This window comes from Moschus berezovskii, chromosome 6 (assembly GCF_049115385.1).
Source record: "Moschus berezovskii isolate FMDL1 chromosome 6, NW_MosBer_1.0, whole genome shotgun sequence".
Taxonomy (NCBI): domain Eukaryota; kingdom Metazoa; phylum Chordata; class Mammalia; order Artiodactyla; family Moschidae; genus Moschus; species Moschus berezovskii.
In genome coordinates, this window is record NC_142465.1 from 107,035,877 (window position 1) to 107,058,900 (window position 23,024).

General features: G+C 52.1%; 2 protein-coding genes across 3 annotated transcripts in view; one reads left to right on the forward strand and one right to left on the reverse strand.

The window, feature by feature from the left end:
- Positions 1-23,024, reverse strand: part of CLSTN3 (calsyntenin 3) — a 61,085-nt gene that overhangs the window by 25,095 nt on the left and 12,966 nt on the right. Inside the window, exons 3-5 of one of the 2 annotated variants that reach the window (XM_055395628.2) lie at positions 18,673-18,744; positions 1,730-1,852; positions 1,099-1,294 (exon numbers count right to left, since the gene is read on the reverse strand). In XM_055395628.2, coding sequence (XP_055251603.2) covers positions 1,099-1,294; positions 1,730-1,852; positions 18,673-18,744 — 391 coding nt within the window. Of the gene's footprint in view, positions 1-1,098; positions 1,295-1,729; positions 1,853-4,207; positions 4,559-18,672; positions 18,745-23,024 lie in introns of those variants that run through there. The other variant, XM_055395629.2, reaches the window with a different exon arrangement.
- On the forward strand, positions 6,205-10,810 carry RBP5 (retinol binding protein 5). Its single transcript, XM_055395633.2, has 4 exons — positions 6,205-6,364; positions 6,748-6,926; positions 10,063-10,164; positions 10,617-10,810. The coding sequence occupies exons 1-4, from the start codon at positions 6,292-6,294 to the stop codon at positions 10,668-10,670; spliced, it is 408 nt and encodes a 135-aa protein (XP_055251608.1). The 5' UTR covers positions 6,205-6,291; the 3' UTR covers positions 10,671-10,810.

Here is a 23,024-nt window from a genome sequence, read left to right on the forward strand (position 1 = left end):
TTTTTTCACGAAGTCAGGTCCAATCAAGACAGATGCAAAGTAAAAGCCAAAATAAAACCAACCATATTCAGGGAAGTGGCTTCCCCAGTGGCTCAACGGTAAAGAATTTGCCTGCAATGCAGGAGAAGCAGGAGACAGATTCGATCCCCTGGAGAAAGGCATGGCAACCCACTCCAGTATTCTTGCCTGGAGAACTCCATGGACAGAGGAGCCTTGAGGGCTACAGTCCATAAGGTCGCAGAATCGGACGCTATTGAAGCAACTGAGCACACACACATATTCAGGGAAGTGGTTTTGTACCAGAGTCTCAAGTCATCTGACATGTGCAATGAGCTGTGGCCGCTCCCCACTCCGGCCCCCATGGGGCAAGCAGAGGAGGTGTGGGTGGGGCTAAACTCTTCATGCTAAGCCCTGCCCCAAGCCCAGATCCAGGCACCCAAAGCCCAGAGGCAAAAGTCCTATCTACAAATGGGAAATTGAGTCATCACGCAAAGCAGTTTATATCCAGCGCCTCATAGTGGCCCGGGAGTCCTGACCATCCGCCTTCCCACCATTCTCAAGTGAGAAGTGGGCTGGGAGCAGATAGAGGTAGGAGTCCCGGGTCCCAGCCTCCTTCCTGCCCACTCTCACCCACTGCTGTGCGTGTGCATAGTGCACGTTCTGTGTGTGAGGGTGGCACACACAGTGCCGTGTGCCGGGCAGTGGGAAGGAATCCGGGTGTGTACTGAAGTGCCATCCTCCTCCTCACTCCCTTAGCATCCTGTCTCTGTGTATTTAATCCTTTCCCAACTGGCAGGCACTGCGGTACCTGCTGTTGACACAAACCATCTCCTTTCATCTTCACAGTGACCTAAAGAAGCAGGCATCATCATTGCTCCATTTTACAGACAAGGGAAAGCAAATCCAGAAAGACTAAGAAGTTGTCCATGGTCAAAAGAGACAGAGCACAGACTGGTCCCACTGAGCTCCTGTCCCTCGTGGCTGAAGGCTCCTAAACCCCATGAACAGAGAAGGGAAGGGGTAGATCGTCAAGACGGTGAGGACAGAGGGAAGTGAGGGGCCTGGTCATGGCAAGGGCAGGGGCAGGAGTGTCCTCACTTGTGGGACTTCTTGGTGTTGGCCCCGTCCGGGCCCTCGCCGCAATCGTAGGCCTGGATGGTGAAGGTGTGCTCCTTCTGGGCCTCGCAGTCCACCGGCTCCTTGGCCCGGATCAGCCCTTCTCCTGTTGCCTTGTCCAGGATCACAGCCTCAAAGGGCACCCCGGACCCATGGAGCCGGAAGCCACAGATCTCACCTGGCCGGGGGCAGGGGGGTGGGGGGAGCAAGGATGAGGTTCCTGCTCCACTTCCAGGGTCTCCTTCCATCACTCGCCGACCTCCCCTCAGGCCCCCACTTCACCTCTCTTCCCAGTCCCATTCCTTTTTCTTGCACGTGGAAAAGCATTAATTATCAAACATTCACTCCAACCCCAGGTTCCCTGAGCCACTAGCTCTGAGAGCTGGCAAAATCTGGATGTGTTAACCCCTGCCTGCCCACAACCTCCTCTGACTCCCTTTTCTGTGTCACTGCTCTTCATCATCACCCAGTTCCCTCCTGGAGCCTCTTTCTTCCACCTTGCCCAAGTCCTCACTGCTTTCCCTCCCAGGATCTCCCCCCTCCTCCCTTGCCCCTGCCCTCTGGCCCACTTCTCTCTGTCCTACCCGCCCTGCCCTGCCCCAGCCCCACTTACCTGCATAGCGCAAGGGAGCATCCTTGTCCAAGGCAAAGAGCGGTGGGTTCAGCAGGACCGTGTTGTCATTCTCCATGACGATGCCTTGGTATTCTGCCTCAATCCATGGCTTGTGCTTGTTGGCTGACCCCACCCCCAGGGAGAGAAGAAGCACCTGTGAGCTGGCCCTCCACAGCCACACAACCCTTGTTGACCTAGACAGCACACTCCAGGCTCTCTACCCTCTTAGCCCCTGCAGAAGCGCCCACAGGGGGAAAGGCTGAGGGCAAGAAATCAGCCATGAAAGGAGTCAGAGGGCCTGCGGGAGGTCACTAGATAGACAGTTTCCAAGGCAACAGCCTGCCCTGGGGGGAGGAAGAGGCCTTGCCATCTCCCCTGGGAAACCTGGTCAGAGGATGGAGACTTTTCTTAGGCATTTCAAGTGCTGGAGTGTGGACGTTGGGCCTCCAGGGAGCAGCAATGGGCCATTAGAGGGCCTTGGAAAAGGGAAGGGATAGATTAAGGGCAGAGTGGAGATTAGGAAAAGAAGACTAGACGTTTCCTGAGGTCCTGATTGTTGATCCTCTCCACCACGACCACCACCCCCATTTCAGTCCTGTTCCCTTCTTCTCCTGGCTAAGCCCCATTAAGGCCATTCTCCCAGAGGAGAGGAAAGAGGAGAGAAGGGAGAGGGGGATATATAGGCCAGAGGGAGGGGGACAGAGAGGGGCAGGGATGGAGCAGGGGAATCAATGCCGACTGGGCCCAGCAGAGCTGGCATCCTCAGGGATTATCCAACTGGCCTAGAAACTCGACAAATCCCCTCCCTGCTTCTCGCCCTCACACCCAAAAGAACACACTCATAATCCTAACCAGCTGACTCGTATGTCCCCCAGAAGGCCACCAAGCCCCACACGCCCTGAACCCCCTTCTTATAGAGTCACAGCTGAGTCCTAATTCTCGCCTATCCCACCTCTGTTCCCTTCAACCACCGGCCAATCCACGACAGGAGTGCAACCCACTCAACCTCCATGTCTCCTCAACCGCTGCCAGACTCAACTCAATCCCGTCTCCTCCCAGGACCAAGTGCCCACTAGCCATTGAGGGGCTCTGGGAAAGGCTCAGTGGGCTCCATCCCCCTCTACATCACCCCCAACCTCAACTTCCATTGCCTGCTCTTGAATCCCATCAAGCCAAAGTGCCAAGCTCCCAAAGCACATCCACAAGGGCCCATCATTGAGATCTGAAGGCTTATCATCAGAGAGAAACTGAGTCACCCAAAGGACACTCATCCCCAGCTTGTCATGATGAGCGGGAAATCCTGATTTCCATTCTTTCCTCCAGTGACACCCCCAAAGCCTTCTGGTATCTGGTATGTCTGCCCCTTCCTCGCTGAGGACCACCTCAACCCCCTTCCCTAGGGGCAGAGGAGAAAGCCACCGGTGGTGCCTAGAAGGCAGCACAGGGTGTGTCGGGAGGCCAAGAAGCCCACTGAGGTAAGAGACTGAGCTGAAGATGGAGAGGCTGCACACAACTCACCACCCCCCCTCGCCCTGCCCCCTCTCCCTGGGCCTCCCCCTTCCTTCCTCTTGGCCCCTGACTCTCCTTGTGTCCGTCTCCTCTCACTGACTCCTGGACTCCCTGCCTCCTCCCTCCTGAGCTCTTCCCCTAGCCCTCTCCTCACCTGTTCTTCCTGATTTCTCTCCCTCTCCTTTTGCCTCCACCTTGACCCTGGTCCATCCCCTTCTCATCCCCTCCCACACGTCATCTCCCTTCTCCTTCTCCCTTCCCCTCTCCCCACTCAATAGCAGCCCCCACCACACACACCCACCTCTGCCCTTTCCTGCTGTCTCCACCTACCTAAACCCTTGGCCCTCACCCCCTCCCTCTCTCCTGGCCCCTCTAACGGCCTCACCCAGCTAAATTTATCAGCCGTCTGCCAGAGAGGGCAGCTCTGGTAACCCTCAGCCCAGCCGTGTATGCAGGCGGAAGGGGATGGATGCAGAGGAACACGCCAACACATACGTGCTCCGAATTGCTGAACTGCGGGAACAGTTCCTCCCCGGGATGAGATGGAGAGGGACCAGATGGATGTGGCCACACACCCTCAGTGCCGGCACACCCCGTGAAATCGGGACCCGCCCAGAGAGGTCCATCACCCCCGCTCAGGGACAGGTCCTTCCGAGACCCGAGATCGCTCCAGCAGGGAGCAATGGTGGGGGCGGGGGGTGGAGGGGAAGATACAGACCCCAGGATGGGAATGGGGACCAACCTGGGAGCAAGAGAAGCACATGGGTAGAGACGGACCAGAGAGAGGTTCTGGGGATGCCAGCGAGAAGAGAAGGGGACTGGTCTGAGAAAACGGATGGGAAGGGGGAAGGTGCGAAGAACCACCTGTCGTGTCCCAGGGAGCCTTAAAGGGCGCCTGCCCGCCTCGACCCCCACATCGCGGGGCCTGAGACCCCTTCCCTCTGTGCCCCCACCCCCCACCACACTCACCTTTGTTACAGGAGCTGGAGGGGAGCAGGGAGGCCAGCAAGAGGGGAAACAGCAGGGGGGTCATGGCGTGGTGTAGGCAGGGCAGGGCGCTGACTGCTCTCCCCCAGGGCCTGGAGCCCTGCTTGTTCCACCCCGGGCAAGGGATGCAGGGGCTCCCCGAAGAGCGGAGGGGAGAGGGCAGACAGCAGGGCAGAGACGCAGAGGAGCCTGCCGCCCACCCTAGTCCACAGGGCAGAGCCGGGCAGACCCCAACCTGGGCGGCTGAGCGGGGGGAACCGGCAGCGGCTGCTTCTGCTCCGTCCTGGAGCCGGGCGTCCTCACTCTCTCTCTCCCATTCCCACCCCATCCCCGCTACTGCAGGATGACGTCACACGGCCAGGCGAGGATTGACGGCGCCGCTGGCCAATCGGGTGGCGGGGGGGGCCAGGTGCTGCAGGGCGGGAGGGAGCCAATGGGACTGGGGAGCAGGGGCGGGAGGACGCGTTAGGGCTTTCTCCCCTGACTGCAATTTGGGGGAGCGAGGGAACTGCGGGGGCTGGGGAGGAAGCTGGAAAGCCGTAGAGGAGGTGGGGGAAAAGAGGGACAGGGAGAGGATCGCGCAGCTAGAAGCCCGGGGGTGGGAAGAGGAGACGTCAAACGGAGACCTGAGGGAGGCGAGGAGGGACAAGTATCCCCGTCACCCCGCCACCACCAACGCCACCACCAACTCTGCATTAACCTCCTTTCACAGCCCATTCCATCAGCAAGACCCAGCTGGGTGCCTCCTGGGAACCGCCGAGTAAAACCCGCAACCTGAGCCCCAGAGATGCTAGCCAAAAGGTCCCAGCCCCGAGTCTCTGAGGAAGCCAGGGGGTGGTCAGCAAGTCGGTGGACCGCGCTCTGGGACGCGAGGAAAAGCGAGATGTCTGTGCCCCACCTCCCCCACGCACCCCCACACACCTGTCGGGACAGTCCACCACCAAGTGGAATTTTTTCCTGCTGTCTACCCTGCCTGCCTCCCTCTCCCCAATTTTCTCATCTTAAACCATGTTGACCCAAACCAGCCTAGTTGGTTCAGAAGCCAGAAAAGTTGGTAGGTCTGAGAGGCAGAGAAGAGTGAGGTGTAATGTGGTGGGGACGGGGGAGGGTAGGGCTAGAGCACACCACCTCCACCTCCAAGGCAATACATCTGGGAAGCACGGACTGTGCAAGGGCTGGGGATGAGGGTCGATGATGGTGCCATCCACGACTCCAGAGGGAGAGGGGAAATCCCTGGGTTCCAAGCCAAAGAGTGTAGAATTCTCCAGAACAGCCAGCCAAACTCCTCCCTCACCTTCTGCTCCAGACTTTGAACTCAGCAACTCAGACAGCCCCCTCTGCAGTTTCTCTGCTTCCCTCCTCACAGTCCTGCAGGACAGGGTCCTGAACTCCAGCGTCGGGGCCCCAGCTCAGTAGAGCTGTGTGAGGAAGCTGGGGGGGCCAGCGTGCGAGGATTTTCTTCACTGGGGCTCCCAGCCAGCTGGCTGGCTGCGCTTCTTTCCCCACCTCTTCCTCCCCTTCATACCTTTTGGGATCCCTGACCCAGCCCCAGGATATCAGGTGAGATATCATTAGAACTCATCCCTGGGTGAGTCTGAAAGGTCCCTCCCCGCCATCCAGTAAGATCGGCTCCCTCCTGGGGGAATCTGCCCCCCGGGGCCTCCGGACAGTTCCCAAGCCTTCCACACATTGGATGGAAGCCAGAACTGACCTTCGGAAAGGCTCAAGTGTTGCCTGACTGACGGCCCCCAGTCCTGGTCCAGGTTCCTTCCTCAGGAACAGCCGAGGTCAGGCACAGCCTTGCCAAGTCCCCTGCCCGTCTCTGGGGCTGCAGACACGCTCATCATGGGGGAAGCGGGGAGGAAGTCTGGCAGGAGCTCTTATTGCAGCAGGGCCCCGGCACTATAAAAACCCTGATAGCTCGGACCTTACACAGGCTGCCTCAGTGTGTGCAGAGCCTGGCTGGGAGACTCCCAGGCCCACCTGTCAGACGACACCCCCTCCATCCTCCCCCAGGCTCTTACATTCTCCTGAAATCCTGACTTCCACCTTGGCCAGCCTGAACCATGCCACCCAACCTCACCGGCTACTACCGCTTCGTCTCGCAGAAGAACTTGGAGGACTACCTGCAAGCTCTGAGTAACAGCCTCACCCCTCTCAACCCTTTCACTCCCCTCCTCCCTTCCCCCTTCCTGCCTCCAATTCCATTGTGGAGGGGGTGATGCTGGGGTCTGGACATCATAGACAGGCTGGGGGTAGGGAGTGCTGGCACCTGACCTTGGCCCCTTTTCTAGCCAGGGGCATTGCTGCTGCTGCTGCTGTGTCCAACTCTGTGCGACCCCATAGACGGCAGCCCACCAGGCTCCCCCACCCCTGGGATTCTGCTAGGAGGGAATAAATCCACAGTCCCAGACCCGGGCAAGGGGATGCTCCCTGTCCCGGGCTGCTGATGTGGGTGGGGAAGCCCCTGGCCCTTTAAAAGGACCCTTGCTCAGACCCTTGCTCAGAGACAGTCCCCACAGATGTCAACATGGCTCTGCGGAAGATCGCCCTGCTGCTCAAGCCGGACAAGGAGATTGACCAGCAGGGCAACCACATGACGGTGAAGACCCTCAGCACCTTCCGGAACTATGTTCTGGAATTCGAGGTGGGAGTGGAGTTTGAGGAGGACCTGAGGATCGTGGATGGACGCAAGTGCCAGGTGTCTTTTCTCAGGCTTGTGGGAAGGGGCTGTGCATGGGCATGGGGGCTCTTAACAACTGGGGGTGAAATAAAATGACCTGTTGCAGCAAGTGGAAATGATGACCACAGCAGCCTGCCCTGGGATAACAGACTGCTGATGTCACCCACCCACCCCCAACTCTCTCCAGCGTCTCCTCTGCCCACTCTGAGCACCAGCCAAAAGGGCAACAGGAACAGGTTGCCCTCAGGCCAATGAACAAGCCTGTGCTCACCCTCTACCCTATGACCCTGTGGACACCACAGTCCCTTCTCTCAACCTCTGTAACTCTGCTCCTATGTGGTCCTTTCTGCTTCTTTCGTGTTCCTTTTGACCTCCTCTGCAGACCCTAGTTCCCCTAGTAATCCCTTAAACTGAGATTTTTCCCCTAGTATTTTTTTTTAAAATTAGAGGATAATTACTTTACAATATTGGGATGGTTTTTGCCATACATCAACATGAATGACATTAGGTAAACATGTCTCCGCCCTCTTGAGCCCCTCTCCCACCTCCCTCACCATCCCACCCCTTTAGATTGTCACAGAGCACTTGCTTTGGGTTCCCTTCATCACACATCAAACTCCCACTGGCTATCTATTTTACATATGGCTATATATATATTTCAATGCCATTCTTTCAAATCATCCTACCATCTCCTTCCCCCACTGTGTCCAAAATGTCTGTGTCTCCTTTGCTGCCTTGCAAGTAGGATCATCAGTACTATCTTTCTAGGTTCTCTATATATGCATTAATATGCGATATTTGTCTTTCTCTTTCTGACTTCCTTGACTCTGTATAACAAGTTCTAGGTTCATCCATCTCATTAGAACTGACTCAAATGTGCTCCTTTTTATAGCGGAGTGATATTCCATTGTGTATATACCACAACGTCCTTACTAATTCATCTGTTGATGGCCATCTAGGTTTCTTCTGTTTCCTAGCTATTGCAAACAGTACTGCAATATCTTGTTCTTGACTAGTATCTTATTCTTGACTAGTATCTTGTTCTTGACTTTCTCCCGCTTGTCTGTGTACTATCCATGGGCTAAAGCAAATACACCCATGTGTTCAATGAAATCTACAAACTGCTCTAGACACAAACTCTCCAGTCAGAGGTGCCACCTGAGCTCCAGGGCCAAGTTTCACCTGCCTGCAAAATGTTTCCATCTGCATGCCCCAAGGTCAAACCCAAAGTCTTTATCTTCCTACACAGACCTCTTCCTGCCTTTATATTTACTGTCTCCATCAATAGCAACAACCAGCAGGAACAAAGCCTGGGAGTAACAGTTATTGCCTTATGTTCCCTTACCTCTGTGTTCCCAACACATGTGTGCACACACACACACACGCATGCACATGTGCACCACATGGAGTTAGTCAAGAAGGCTTTATAACTGTTCTGCGCTGTCCAGTATGGCAGCTACTAGCCATATATAGATATTTGAAATGTAACTGGCCCAAATGTGACATGTGCTATCGGTGTGAAATACACACTGGATTTTGAAGACAATACCAAACGAGAGTATAAGACACCTAAGAAACTGTATATTGATTACATGCTGAAATATTATAATATTTTAGGTTGAAAACAATATATAATATTACATATAATAAAATTATAATATTTTAGGTTAAATAAAATATAATACTAAAATTAATTTCACCTGTTTCTTTTTGCTTTTCTAATATGGCTACTGGAAACTTTTTAAATTATATATGTGGCTAGCATTTAGGACTCACTACATTTCTATTGAGCATCAGTTGTTTACACGGCTGTCATCTGTTTCTTCCTAGCTTTTCTAACACCACCTTATTTCAGGCCCTCATTTCTCACCTGGTGCCCCAAATTGGTTCCCATTCTCAACTCTCCTCTAATCCACTCTGCCTACCATAACCACAGTACTTTTAAAATGTAAAAGTGACCATGTCACTCCCTGACTTAAACCCTTTCAGACAACCTGCTACGTTCCAGGTAAGGTCCACAGGCTCCACGTAGCATCCAAGGGCCTCCCCCAAAAAACACTAGGTTAGAGCCCCCTCACAACGATCTACTTGTCTCCCTTACCTTTGTTTCTTTGCTTGCTAGAAAGTTCCCATTATCTCCAATCTAATTAACTCCTTTCCTTGAAGACTCAGCTCTTCCCTCTCTGCTCTCATCACCAACAGTCTCTTTAGTATCACAGATACAATACCTACTGACCTCTCCTCTAACCAATCAAGATTCTGAGCTGCTTGGAAATTCCCTGGTGGTCCAGTGGTTAGGACTCCGAGCTTTCACTGCTGAGGGCCTGAGTTCCATCCTTTGTTGGGGAACTAAGATCCTACAAGCTATGTGGTACGGCAAAAAAAAAAACACACACATAAGATTCTGAACTCCTGGTTTGGGTAGGGCCTATCCTATTGGGGTTTCCCAGGTGGCACTAGTGATAAAGAATCCACCTGCCAAAGCAGGAGACACAAGAGACAGGGGTTTGATCCCTGGGTTGGGAAGATCCCCTGGAGGAGGAAATGGCAACCCACTCCAGTAGTCATGCCTGAAAAGTCCCATGGACTGGTGGGCTACAGCCCATGGGGTCACAAAGAGTCGGACACAACTGAGCAACTAAGCACACACATAGCCTATTGGGGGTCCAAACAATGCTGCTTGGAATGCCTAGCTCTGGTCCACTCAGCTCTGATTTGGGGAGTTGACCCTTCATTCTCAAGGACATTGCAGCTGCCCTTGAGACTGAGAAAGAGGAGAAAAGAGATTCCCTGGTTGTTTCCCAACCAATCTCCCTTCTTTCCCAAAGTCTCCTCCGGGTCAGCCAGAAGTATCAGAGGACAAATTCTCCATTCTTCATCACCCAACCCCCAATTTCATCTCCCCCAACCCCGGGATTATCCTGCTTCATCCCCACTTTACCCAAATGGTCACTGTCACACAGTGTGGGGCCCCTTCCACTGGCCTTTAGGAGTGGGAGGGGAGTTTTGCTGAGTCACTCAGAAGGAAGGGACTGGAGCAAGACAGCATCTGCTGTGATGCAGGGGGTTGGGGCAGCCCAGCAGAGTAAGGCAATGCGTTTGAGGTGCCCTGCAACACCCCCTCAGTCTTCCTTTATTCCTGCTTTCTCCATAGGCCATAGTCACCTGGGAAGAGGAGCAGCTGGTTTGCGTGCAGAAAGGAGAGGTCCCTAACCGGGGCTGGCGACTCTGGCTAGAGGGAGAGATGTTATATCAGGTGAGCAGGGTGGGGACTGGGAGAGGAGATGCATAAGGGTGTGTCTGGAAGGGGGACCTCCAGCTAGGACCCATTCCCTTGCTCAAATCAAATAAGTCTACTACTCCAGCCCGCCCCCTGCCAAAGAAGGCAAGGAAGGAAGGAACATGGGAGCCCCGGGAAGAGTGGGGAGAGGAAGTCAAGTGGCCATGGTGGGCCTTGGCTGCAGGTCAGCTGCATGTCCATAAATCATGACCGGAGACATGGAGACGTAGCCACTTCAGCTCCCTGACCAGCTCCCTTCCTTCCTCTGGGGTGGAAAGTTGAGGGTTTGGAAAAAGGATACAGTTCCCCATATATCAAACACTCCAGCTGACGTATCCTGAAGGATTCAGTGGAGGTAAAGAAACTTGAGAAAAGGGAGTGGCTGGTAAGAATCTTCTCTGTCCTTATTATTCCTACTCTGCCCCCAGGAAGTGACCGCACGGGATGCAGTGTGCCAGTGTATCTTCAGGAAGGTCAAATAGCCGGAGAGGAGCTGAGGGCCCCTCTCCCCTCCTGGACCACAGGAGTCCCCAGATTCCTCTCGCCTGTGTCCCCTTCAAGCCCAGATGGTCCCAGGTCAGCAGTCCCTGTCCCAGGCCACTTATCCTGCCTCTGCATTCCCCCTCCCCCGCCCCATGTTAATCTATAACTTGCAGCCCCCGGGTCAAAGTCCTTTCCTTCTCACATTCCACTGCCCTATAGTGACCTCATATCCAGCTCAAGGTCTGGCCTCCTGGATGAGAGAATCACGCAAAGGGAAAGGGCCTTTGAGAATAACAGACCTCCACTTTCTTTCATTCATTTCGCCTTTTATTTTCCATCTAAGAAAGCACTCAGCTTCATGTACTGGAGCATTAGTGGGAACTCCATCCTGGTGGAGCTTTTGAGAAAGAGTGACTGGACTCTCAAGAATCTAAGCAGGAGCTACTGGGGCTTTTGTCCAGTTCCTTGTCCTTCTTCTTGAGAAATTCCCTGGGCTCAATAGAACCAGGCCCAAGTCATGGCCCCAGCAACAGAGTTCAACAGACATGTTGACTGACACCTAATGAGCCTTTTCCATCATATGCTTGCATCCTACATGTTGGGGAAGAGGGATGGGTTGGGGTGAGACCTTTATCTGGTGCCAAGGGAGGCAGAAAGTTTCTAAATAGTGAGCTGGTCTCTGTGTCTGCTTTGGGAAGGACAGGCAACAAGAGTGTCAAAAAGGACTGGAAAGGGAAACGGATGAAGGTGTCCACTAAAAACAGTCACAACCTGAAAGTTCAGAGTTATGTTTTATTTGGTGAGAATTCTTAAGACTTCAGACCCGGAAGACAGCATCTCAAGTGACCCTGAGAGAACTGTTGGGGTGTGGGGGTTGTCAGTCATGTTATGTAGAAGTTTTGCAACAAGGGGCAGGTAGTCTGAACATCAAAAGATTATTGTTAATTAAGGAAAACCAGATATCTCAAGGAATTTAGCACTTTTCTATGTATGGGAAGATATAAGAGCCTGGGCTTACTGAAAGCATTCCTTTCATATGCACCTCGGCTATCTGGGGGCAGCATCCTGCAATTTGATTTGATTTGATTTGATTTTCACATCCTTAGTTCCTCAACTGATGGACCGTAGGGAGTGGCTGCAGCCTGACAGCTGCTGGATTGCAGGCATTGTTCTTCCTGGGTGCCCTCTGGGCTCAGAAATTCACGTTTGGAAGATCGGACTAGATGTTGGCCGTGACATCCTTGTTTAATGATATCGCTGGGCTTCCCAGGTGGCACGGTAGTAAAGAATCCACCTGCCAAAGCAGGAGCTGCAGGAGACCCAGCTTCAATCCCTGGGTCAGGAAGACCCCCTGGAGATAAGAATGGCAACCCACCCCAGTATTCTTGCCTGGAGAATCCCATGGGCAGAGGAGCCTGGTGGGCTGCAGTCCATGGGGTGGCAAAGAGTCGGACACAGCTGAGCAGGCATGCACTGTGACTCCATTTCTCAGAGGGGTCAAGACCAAGGACCTGAAAGATGAAGGACATGCGGGTGTGGAGGCAACAGGCCTCAAAGACCCTCTGCCTACAGCCCAGCAAGGCTGGGGACAGAAGGTAAGAAGGACCACTGAAGACAGCATGGCTCCTCCCAAAGGGGCCCTGGAAAACAGCCCGGAAGGGTAGGGACTGTCCAGAGGCCAGGCCAGCTCCAGCCTCTGGTCACCTCCCTACCTACAGAGGCCTTGGCTCTTTCAGAATAAAAGTCCCATGTGGCAAGAGCACAGAGAGAGGGCTGAGGTGGGGTGGGGACAGGGCCTGGCTCCGGGAGGGGAGGGGATTGCTGGAAAGTCCCCGGCCCGTGCTCACTGGATGCACACCCCTGCCTCCTCTTCCTGCAATGGCTGGCCCCCCACACATTCTAGGTGGTCTCTGGGGCTCCGGCCACAAACTAGGATTGCAGCACTCAACCCCCGCACCAGCCTGGAACAGATTTGGAAAAGACAAGGACAAGAACTCTGAGCAGACCTGAGTTGCTTTTTCCCTGCGCAGCCTCTTTGCAGGGTCTCCAGCAGAGTGGGGAGGGGAGAGCCTTCCAAGAACTGGGGACCCTACCTGCCCTTTCTGGGTGCAGGGAAGCCATGGGAAAAATGCTCTGGGTGTGTATTCACCAGGTCCTGGCCACTCGGAGCTCGCAGTGCATGTCCAGGCCTCTATGCACAGGACTGCCTGCTGTGCTCTGCATGTCGGTCCCTGGCTGGGGTCTCTCCAGAGGGCCTGACCCGGGAGTACGTTGGCCTCCCCGGTGACTGTTTGACCCCAGCAGAAGCAGCCTCGTCCCCCAGGACTCTTATGATGCGAGCACCCACACCCTCTTCACCACGGGTCTGCAGCCTCCCCTGGACCCCTCCCCTCCAGAAGCCAGAATCCAACAAGAGGCTTGCAGACCCCAAAGGAACACAAGCCACCAGAGGATGGACTGAGCTGCTTCGGGGTCCAAGTAGGAGTGGACCCACCCAGATTCGGGCTGCTGTTTCCCCTGTGGGCAGCAGGGGGCGCTGCTTGCTGCAGTGGGAGCCAGTTACCCACCAAATTCAGTCCCTCCTCCAACACCCTGTTGGGTAGACACTCCATCCCTGCTCCCGTCAGACAGACAGACATACACACACACACACACGCACACATACAGTCCAGTTCTCAGCCTACATGGGCTCACTATGCCAAGGCCCTACACCTCATTCACATCAGGCTCAACCACTCACTCTCAGATGGAGGAGTTAGTCACCAGGGTCGCTGATGGGTGAGTGATGAAAAGGTAAGGGTTGGGGTGCGGGCAAAACAGCTATGGACAAGTGGTCCCACCCCGACCTTTCCAGGATCACAAAGTTGTGGATCCCAGGACCAGCTTTAATTTTGTTGACCAGAGTCTTAGCCCCCAGGGAGATGACCAGGAATCAAGAATGTTTATCTCCACATGACATAGAGTGACTGCACCCTTCTAACCCAGCGTCATGCCAGGCCCCTGACCCTTCCCCATCCACCAGGCCCAGATAGCACCTAATGGTCCCAAGCAGCTTTCCAGGCCTGAACCCCAAATTATTCTCTGTGCTGTGCTTAGTCATTCAGTTGTGTCTGACTCTTTGCAACCCCATGGACTATAGCCTGCCAGGCTCCTCTGTCCATGGGAATTCTCCCGGCAAGAATACTGGAGTGGGTTGCCTTGCCATCCTCCAAGGGATCTTCCTAACCCAGGGCTCGAACCCAGGAAGTGGGTAGCCTATCCCTTCTCCAGGGTATCTTCCTGACCCAGGAATCGAACCAGGGTCTCCTGCATTGCAGGTGGATTCTTTACCAGCTGAGCTATGCTAGGTCAGTCCAGATCCCTCAGCTCAGAAGAAACTGACCAACCTGGACGAGAGGTCAGGAGTGGCCATGTGCCCTGAAGCAGACAACCCCATGTTGCCCAAGAAATCGGACTCCACTTTTTGGTTGGGGCTCCACAGGGGGCAGGAATGACAAAGTCTAAGCTGTGTATCCCTCAAGCTGCCCCCTCACCTTAGCCACCATCTCCATGCAGCTACCCCATGTGCCCAGACTTGCAGGTTGAAAGAGCAGCAGGAAAGCCCTCACCTGCAGAACACAAAGGCATCCCAACCAGGAGCTGATCCCGTAACTCAGCGGGTTCCCTACTGCATCAGGGGACCCTTAGAGGCCACTGCAAACTCTGGAGTCCCAAAAGAGAGAGCAGAGTCCTAGCCCCATTCCCTCCCCTCACATGTTATCCTCTGCAGGAAGGAGGCTCCAGCCATCCCTCCATTTGTGCTGGGCCACGAATGTGTGTATTCCATTGGTGGGGGAGGGGTGGGGGGATGGCTGCAAGGCTCTTCATTGTGGCAGGGGGTTTTCTGTATCTTCGGCATATTGCCCTGAGGCATGTAGGATGTTAGTTCCATGACCAGGAATCGAAACCACATCTCCTGCATTGGAAGGCAGATTCTCAACAGCTGGATCACCAGGGAACTCCCATCTGTGTGCCCTGTCATCCTCATTCTAGAGGATTGCTGGGAGCCAGCCCTTCTCTCTTCTGTATTCTGGGCAAGACAAACCTAAAAGCACGGCTTTCCAAGGTGCTGTCACTGCTTCACTGTGTGACCTTGGGCAAACTGTTTCACTGCTGAGCCTTGGTCTCTTCACAGGACCTGTCCACTCAGCCTCCCTGCTCTGTAACATCTACCATCCTGCCTTCCACACCTGCCTCTCCCTTTGGCTTCCTCTCTCCTCCCAGGGGTTTGCAGACAAACCTTGCTCACTGCTGTCTTTGACCCACCTGTGAGGAACCCGTTGTCATTTTTAATGTGTGAGGTCCCAGATGGAGAGAGAACCCCAACAAGGGAAGGGCAGCTGGGTCCCGGAGCACTCCCCCACTCCCCTGGGGAGGGCTCCCCTGCCTCTGCTGCCACTCAACTCCCCTTCTTTCTTTGTGAGCAGCACAGATGTGACAAGGGGCACTGTTTCGAATAAGGGTTTGTTAAAGTCTTAGAGAAAACAAAAGGAGCTAGAACAGAGAGTATGACAGAAGTGGATCATCTGAGGTCCAAGTGCAGCCTTGCCCACAAACTCCTTATTGTCAAAGGAAGGGATGGTGCTGGCTACAGCAGAACCGCCTGCCCATTAGCAACCCAGGCACATACACACTGTGTTTAAAGAGTCCTTCACTAAAGGACTTTATTTCAGGCTTGAGAGTCAGCACAAAGCCCCCAAGGGGGTAAGAGCTTTGGAACTGAAACCTCCAGCCTCTGAACTCGTCTCTTTGGATGATCTGCTGGCGGGGGACCGCAGTCCTAGATTCTCGCTATGTTTACCCTCCCAAGGTTGGAAACAGTGTCCTGTCTGGGACTCCTCTTTCCTTACCCATCCCTCTCCTCTTCAACAGCTTCTTGGTCCTTTTTAACCCTTGGCTGTCTTCCCAAAGCCCCACCTCCTCTCATGTTTGGTCCCCTGTAGGTCATACGTTGATCTCTGCAGTCCTTGATGGGGTGGATGAAGGAGTGTTTTGGTTGTTAGTGGTGAGAAGGAGACGGTCAGAGCCCTGAAAGGCACTCTGACTTCAGGCTACTGCATCTAAAATACAACCATATCTAGCAAAAATGACATCCTGCTAGGTGATCCTCTGCATTTATTGTACTAAAATAAGCTTTCTACTTCTGGACTTCCCTAGTGCTCCAGTGGTTAAGAATCTGCCTTCCAATGCAGGGGACACAGGTTCAATCCCTGGGTGAGGAGTATTCCACTTGCTGCAGGGCATCTAAGCCCATGCTCCCCAACTACTAAAACCCATACGTCATAGAGTCTGTTCTCTGCAGCAAGAGAAGCCACCGCAAGCAGAAGCCCAAGCATTACAAAGAAGAGTAGACCTCTGGCACCAGACTAGAGAAAGCCCCCATGCAGCGATGAAGACCCAGCACAGCCAAAATTAATTAATTCATTAATTTCTTAAAAAGGAACTGCATGAAATAAAATAATCTGTCTACTTGTGTGACAGCCAGCCCCCAGTCTGGCCCCCAAGGATCCCTGCTTCTCAGAATTCCCTTCCTGGAGTCGTCTCTTCCCACATTGTATCAGAGTTGGTTGGTGGGCCGAATATAACATGGCAACGGGGATACTGTGTTATTTCTAAGGCCAGATTATAAAAGATATTTTGGATTTTCTGTAAGACATTGTGCCTGTAGCTAACCCTTGTACACTTAAAATTTTGTTAAGAGGGTACATCTAAGGTCAAGAGCTCTTCCATAGTATATTTTTTTAATTTAAACCATTTCAGCCCCTGCTTTGCTCTTTCTCAGGCTTCCTTGGTGGCTCAGTAGTAAAGAATTTGCCTGCAATGTAGGAGACTCATGTTCGATCCCTAGGTCAGGACAATCCCCTGGAGGAGGAAATGGCTACCCACTCCAGTATTCTTGCCTGAAGAATCCCATGACAGAGGAGCCTGGTGTGCCGCAATCCATGGGGTCGCAAAGAGTCAGACACAACTTAGCAGATGAACAACAATGCATGTGACTTTGTTCTGTATTCTCCAAGTCTCCTATAAATGTGCTATCATACTTTCATAATTTAAAAAATAAAACAAATTTTTTAAAGAATTGGGGGGAAACAATTTAGGGCAATAAAAACCTGTCCATCCACAAAAATCTATGGCTCCATATCCAGTGTCATAGGCCCTTCCATCCTAGCCCTAAGCTCAGACACCTGAGCACCCAGAACCAGGGTCCACATCTCAGTGTCCAGTCCTCTAGAAGTCTAAAAAGATTGGAGGTAGGTGGCCTGTCTAAGAAGACAGGCAGGTAGCCTCTGTTCTTCCTCTTAGAGGCCACCTGCTGGACCACTATCAGAGAACTCACCTCTTCCAGAGGTGATTGTTACAAAGAACATCCAGCATCTTCAGGGGATACCCCGCCCCTCTGACAGGTGTGTGGCCTTACTCTGTGTTTTCAATAGTGCAGCAGAGTCCACCTTAGTAAGTCTCACGTCGTTAGAAAGTGTGCTCGTCCAGAGGCAGGGAGGGGGGTCTCGGTTAGAGTCATGTCTATGCTGGTGGGAAGCTGATTGACAAATTCTGCAGAGGACAGAGCAGCAGGGACCCAAAGACCAGCAGCAATGTGGGCCGGGGTGGGAGTGGTATCCACACAGACAAGTCTGGGAAGAGCCATACCTGCACCTGGACTCTCGGAATACCTCACAGAGTAGGGAATCTCTGGGATCCGCCCCAGCCCTCAAGGGCCAGCACAGTGAGCCTAGAGCCAGATGCTTATTTGCTGAAAAGAGGGAGGGTGAGATGGAGAAACATGGGCGGAAGAAGACTCAAAGCAGATGCCAGCGGGTTTAGCCAAATCTGATGACAAGAAAGAGGAGGCCACTAGGGAAGGTGCCTTAATGGCTCTGTTTCCCTGTAGTCTCTCCAAAGGTCAGAGACTACAGGCAGCCCCCTGGCCAGCCACACTGTGACTTCTGAACACTCACCAGGCCCAATCCACCATGGTGCCAGAGCTCTACCACCAAATGAAGACCAGAGTGGGTATTAGCCAGGTCACCAGGTAAGGACCTGCCGAGCTGTCTCAAGGACACCATCCATCCACAAGACTCTCTAACAAAGGGCAAGGTATCCAGCAGTGGAAGGGAAAAAGTGGAAGCTGTGACAGATTTTATTTTGTTGGGCTCCAAAATCACCGCAGACCATCACTGCAGCCTTGAAATTAAAGACGCTATCTCCTTGGAAGAAAAGCTATGACAAACCTAGACAGTATATTAAAAAGCTGAGACATCACTCTGCTGACAAAGGGCCATCTAGTCAAAGCTATCGTTTTTCCACGAGTCATGTATGGATGTGAGAGTTGGACCATAAAGAAAGCTGAGCACAGAAGAATTGATGCTTTTGAACTGGAAGGCTGGAGAAGACTCTTGAGAGTCCCTTGGACTGCAAGGAGATCAAAGCAGTCAATCCTAAAGGAAAACAGTCCTGAATATTCATTAGAAGGACTGATGCTGAAGCTGAAGCTCCAGTTCTTTGACCACCTGCTGCAAAGAGCCAACTCACTGGAAAAGATGCTGATACTGGGAAAGGTTGAAGGCAGGAAGAGAAGCAGGCGGCAGAGGATGAGATGGTTAGATAGCATCACTGACGCAATGGACACGAATTTGAGCAAACTCCAAGAGACAGCGGAGGACAGAGGAACCTGGTGTGCTGCAGTCAATGAGGTCGCAAAGAGTTAGACACAACAACAACACAGCATCGAGGGGTGGGGTCACATGACAAAGGCCAGAACTCTCACTTCGGAGCAGTGAAGGGGGCGGGGTTATACTGGAGGTGAGCCTCCCTCCCTCCCACTCTGGGTCAGAACACGAAGGATGCTCAGGCACCTTCTCCCTGACCATTCGTCCCTGCTGCCAACCCCAGCTCCTGGACACCCCTGTCTACCTTGGGCTCCCTTCCTCCCTGGGCACCCGCCTTGAAAACTCCAGCACCTACCTGGTGCCTGCTCTCGCGCTCTGTCCCCCAGCAGGAGTTCATCCACAGATATAGATGGGTACCTCTGTGGGCCTGTAATGAAGAAGGTGCCCTGATAAAGAAAGAGCTTGGTCTTCATCTTGAAGATCAAAGAGAAAAGTCATGGAAAAGTTTTAAACTGGGGAGGAGTGTGATCAGTGGATACTGTAGACAGACAGCCGACAGAGTAGGGAAGGTGGACAAGAGGGGCAAGACTAGTGGCAGACCTGCCTTTCAGATTGTTTCATGAGTGTATGTGTGTGTGTGTGTGCTAAGTCACTTCAGTCATGTCCAAGTATTTGCAGCCTTATAGACTATAGCCCACCAGGCTCCCCTGTCCATGGGATTCTCCAGGCAAGAATCCTGGAGTAGGTTGCCATGACCTCCTCCAGGGGATCTTCCCGACCCAGGGATCAAACCTGCATCTCTTTAAGTCTTCTGCATTGGCAGGTTGGTTCTTTACCACTAGCGCCACCTGGGAAGCCCTCAGATTGACTCAATCCCACCCAAATACCCTTAGGCTATGGAAGTTAGCTTGAAACCAGAGATGACTCAGGGGTAGGGGAGCAAGAAAGACAGACCCAACTCCAACAGAGTTACTCTTTTTTAAAAAATGCACTTTTTTTAAATGTATTTGTTTTTTAATTGAAGGATAATTTCTTTACAATATTGGTTTTATTTCTGCCAATGGTTTCATTTCTGCTAATCAACATGAATTAGCCATAACATATGTCTTTCTGCTTTATTGACTATGCCAAAGCCTTTGACTGTGTGGATCACAATAAACTGTGGAAAATTCTGAAAGAGATGGGAATATCAGACCACCTGACCTGCCTCTTGAGAAATCTCTATGCAGGTCAGGAAGCAACAGTTAGAACTAGACATGGAACAACAGACTGGTTCCAAATAGGAAAAGGAGTACGTCAAGGCTATATATTGTCACCCTGCTTATTTAACTTACATGCAGAGTACATCATGAGAAACGCTGGGCTGAATGAAGCACAAGCTGAAATCAAGATTGCTGGGAGAAATATCAATAACCTCAGATATGCAGATGACACCACCTTTATGGCAGAAAGTGAAGAGGAACTAAAGAGCCTCTTGATGAAAGTGAAAGAGGAGGATGAAAAAGTTTGGCTTGAAGCTCAACATTCAGAAAACTAAGATCATGGCATCTGGTCCCATCACTTCATGGCAAATAGATGGGGAAATAGTGGAAGCAGTGGCAGACTTTATTTTGGGGGGGCTCCAAAATCACTGCAGATGGCAACTGCAGCCATGAAATTAAAAGACGCTTGCTCCTTGGCAGGGAATTTATGACCAGCCTAGACAGCATATTAAAAAGCAGAGACATTACTTTGCCAACAAAGGTCTGTCTAGTCAAGGCTATGGTTTTTCCAGTGGTCATGTATAGATGTGAGAGTTGGACTATATAAAGAAAGTTGAGGGTCGAAGAATTGATGCTTTTGACCTGTGATATTGGAGCATATCGGGGACCTGCCTCGATATGACCCAGGGTATCCTCGGGATGAACGGCGTCGGCGTCAGTGAGAGAAAGAGAGCCAGGGGCTCATGATTCCTTGGTTTACGCAGGAAACCAATAAAACCCCAGCACGGGCTTTGCTCTGTTTACGTAGGCCGCAGGCGCCCTCTCGAGTCACTGGAGGCACTCCACCAGGGCACCCCCTCGAGTGGGTCTTAGAAGCCCAGGCAGATAAGTAAACGCAGAGGGCCCAGCGCTCCAAGGATCTCAACCAGAAAAAGGAGAATAGAGAAAAGGATGGAAAAAGAGAAAGAATGACACAGGGAGACCAAGTTTCAGTGAGCAAGGCCCAAAATTTTATTTTCCAGTGCTGCTTTTATACCCTAAGTTGTGCACATAAAAAATAGAGAAAGGGAGGTATAGAGTCACGCCAAAATCACGTGGGGTCAGCAGTCTTGACCCTTATCAGGATCAGGGCTTATTTTTGTATGTCTCGTGATATACAGAAGTTTTAGGTGGTTTACATCATCTTCTGGCCAGGAGGCCTGCTAACAGTTTATGGCCCTCTCTCCTAACAAAGGTTAGTTAGCTAGAAAAAGGCTTATATTCTTTCAAGATGATTTTCCTAAAGTCAGGTGCTATTCTCCAAAGACACGTGACAAGGTTACATTCTTATAAGGCAAGGGTGTAGTGAGCTACAAGAAAGGAATTTATTAACTTAAGATCTGATGTGGTTAAATCAAAGACTACTACTTATTTTCTCTATATGTGATTAATATATTTCCAAGGATACAATAGATAGAGGAAACTTTGCAGCAAGCATTGATTCAACAATGAAATCTTTTTTAGTACTATTCTAATGATTTTAACTTCTTCAACAAATTCCTGTATGTTAGAATATTAGGCTTTCTGTCCTTGCATGGCTGGGAGGCTATAAACAGTCACACTCATAGTTGTAAGAGCCCGGACAAACTCGTCATGCAAGTTAGAAAGCTATCAGAGAGGCTTGGATTGGAACACTCCTATTAAGCCGAGGAGAACTTTTTAACTACAGCTCTGAATTAATGTTTTCAGAGAAAGGTGGTTGGGGGGAAGCCCCCATAAGTATTAGAGGACTTGGTAAGAGGCGTAAGATAGTAAGGCAGTCAGACTCCAGTTTTCTTTGGGGTAGATGCTCGGGTAAGTCCAGGGGGTTCCTCGAGTCCTGATTAGCCTTTGCCCGTCAGGCCTCTTCCCCAATTGACCTTTGCCACGGGTAGGATTTCCCTCGCTGGCTCCGGGCAGGAGAAGACTCTGAGTCCCTTGGACTGCAAGGAGATCCAACCAGTCCATCATAAAGGAGATCAGTCCTAAGTGTTCATTGGAAGGACTGATGTTGAAGCTGAAACTCCAATACTTTGGCCACCTGATGCGAAGAGCTGACTCATTGGAAAAGACCCTGATGCTGGGAAAGATTGAGAGCAGGAGGAGAAGGGGACGACAGAGGATGAGATGGTCGGATGGCATCACCGACTCAATGGACATGAGTTTGGGTAAACTCCAGGAGTTGGTGATGGACAGGGAGGCCTGGCGTGCTGCAGTCCACGGGGTTGCAAAGAGTCGGACATGACTGAGTGACTGAACTGAACTGAACTGTACATATGTCCCCTCCCTTTTGGACCTACCGCCCACCTTCCACCTCCCACCCTGTCCCATCCCTCTAGATTATTACAGAGCCCTGGTTTAAGTTCCCTGAGTCATACAGCAAATTCCCCTGGGCTATCTATGTTATACAGGGCAGAGTATATGCTTCCACGCTGCTCTCTCTATTCATCTCACCCTCTCCTTCTCCCCCCCAACCCTTGTCCGTAAGTCGGTTTGCCATGTCCAGCGGAGTCACTCTTACCCCTAAATCCCTGGTCTGCCCACATCTACACTGACCGTTAAGGACGGAAGCCCAGGATCCCTGATTCAGGCCCCTTAGCCCCATCTGCTCTCCACCTTGCTCTTGTACCTCTCCTCACCCGACTCTGGGCATGGAACCTGTCCTGACCCAGGGCGAGCTGTATAAAGACAGGAATCTGCCCCACCCTTTCAGCCCAGGGTCTTCTGAGGTTGTTTGGAGTCCAAGAGACAGCAAACTCCTCTTTAAATTCTGAGGTCTAATGAAGGCTGCAGAAAAACCTCCCTGATGTGGAAAACCCAGCACCCCACTTCCACCCACCACCCTACCATCCCTGCCCCTGTGGGCCCTTCCCCACGCAGGACAGCAGGTAGCAGCATCAAGAGGAATTGCAAAAATAAAACCAAAGGACTTCCCTGGTGGTCTAGTGGTTAGGAATCCACCTGCCAATGCAGGAGACACAGGTTCGATCCCTGACCCAGGAAGATCCCACATGCCTCGGGGCAATTATGCCCCTGTGCCACGACTACTGAGCCCGTGCTCTAGAGCCTGTGCCCTGCAACAAGAGAAGCCACTGCAATGAGAAGCCCAGGCACTATCACAAAGGACCAGCACAGCCAAAAATAAATCAATTTATTTATTTACTTAAAAAATAAAAGCAAAAATAAAAATCCAAACTGAAAACGAGTCTCTGTACTTAGTGCCCTGGTGGGGACTATGTTCTCCCCCTGTTCTGTCTCCATCCCCCACCACAGCTTTAAGGAATGCCCCCCTCCCCGCCTCAGCCCTCTACCTTCCTCAGTTAATGAGAAACACAATTCAGTAGACCCAGAAGTTGGCTCAGAAGGTGTAAGTGAGAACTGGAGATAAAGGCAGAGTAAAGACAGCAGGCTACGGATTTGCTTTGAGATATAAACTCCCAGGAGCTTCCCCGGTGGTCTCAGCAATAAAGAATCTGCCTGCAATGTG

Excerpts from the sequence above, each read along its gene's own strand:
- RBP5 (XM_055395633.2), top strand. The coding sequence starts at position 6,292 with ATGCCACCCAACCTCACCGGCTACTACCGCTTCGTCTCGCAGAAGAAC. Across the intron at positions 6,927-10,062 it reads TGGATGGACGCAAGTGCCAG|GCCATAGTCACCTGGGAAGA; the intron begins GTGTCTTTTCTC and ends CTTTCTCCATAG. Across the intron at positions 10,165-10,616 it reads AGGGAGAGATGTTATATCAG|GAAGTGACCGCACGGGATGC; the intron begins GTGAGCAGGGTG and ends CTCTGCCCCCAG.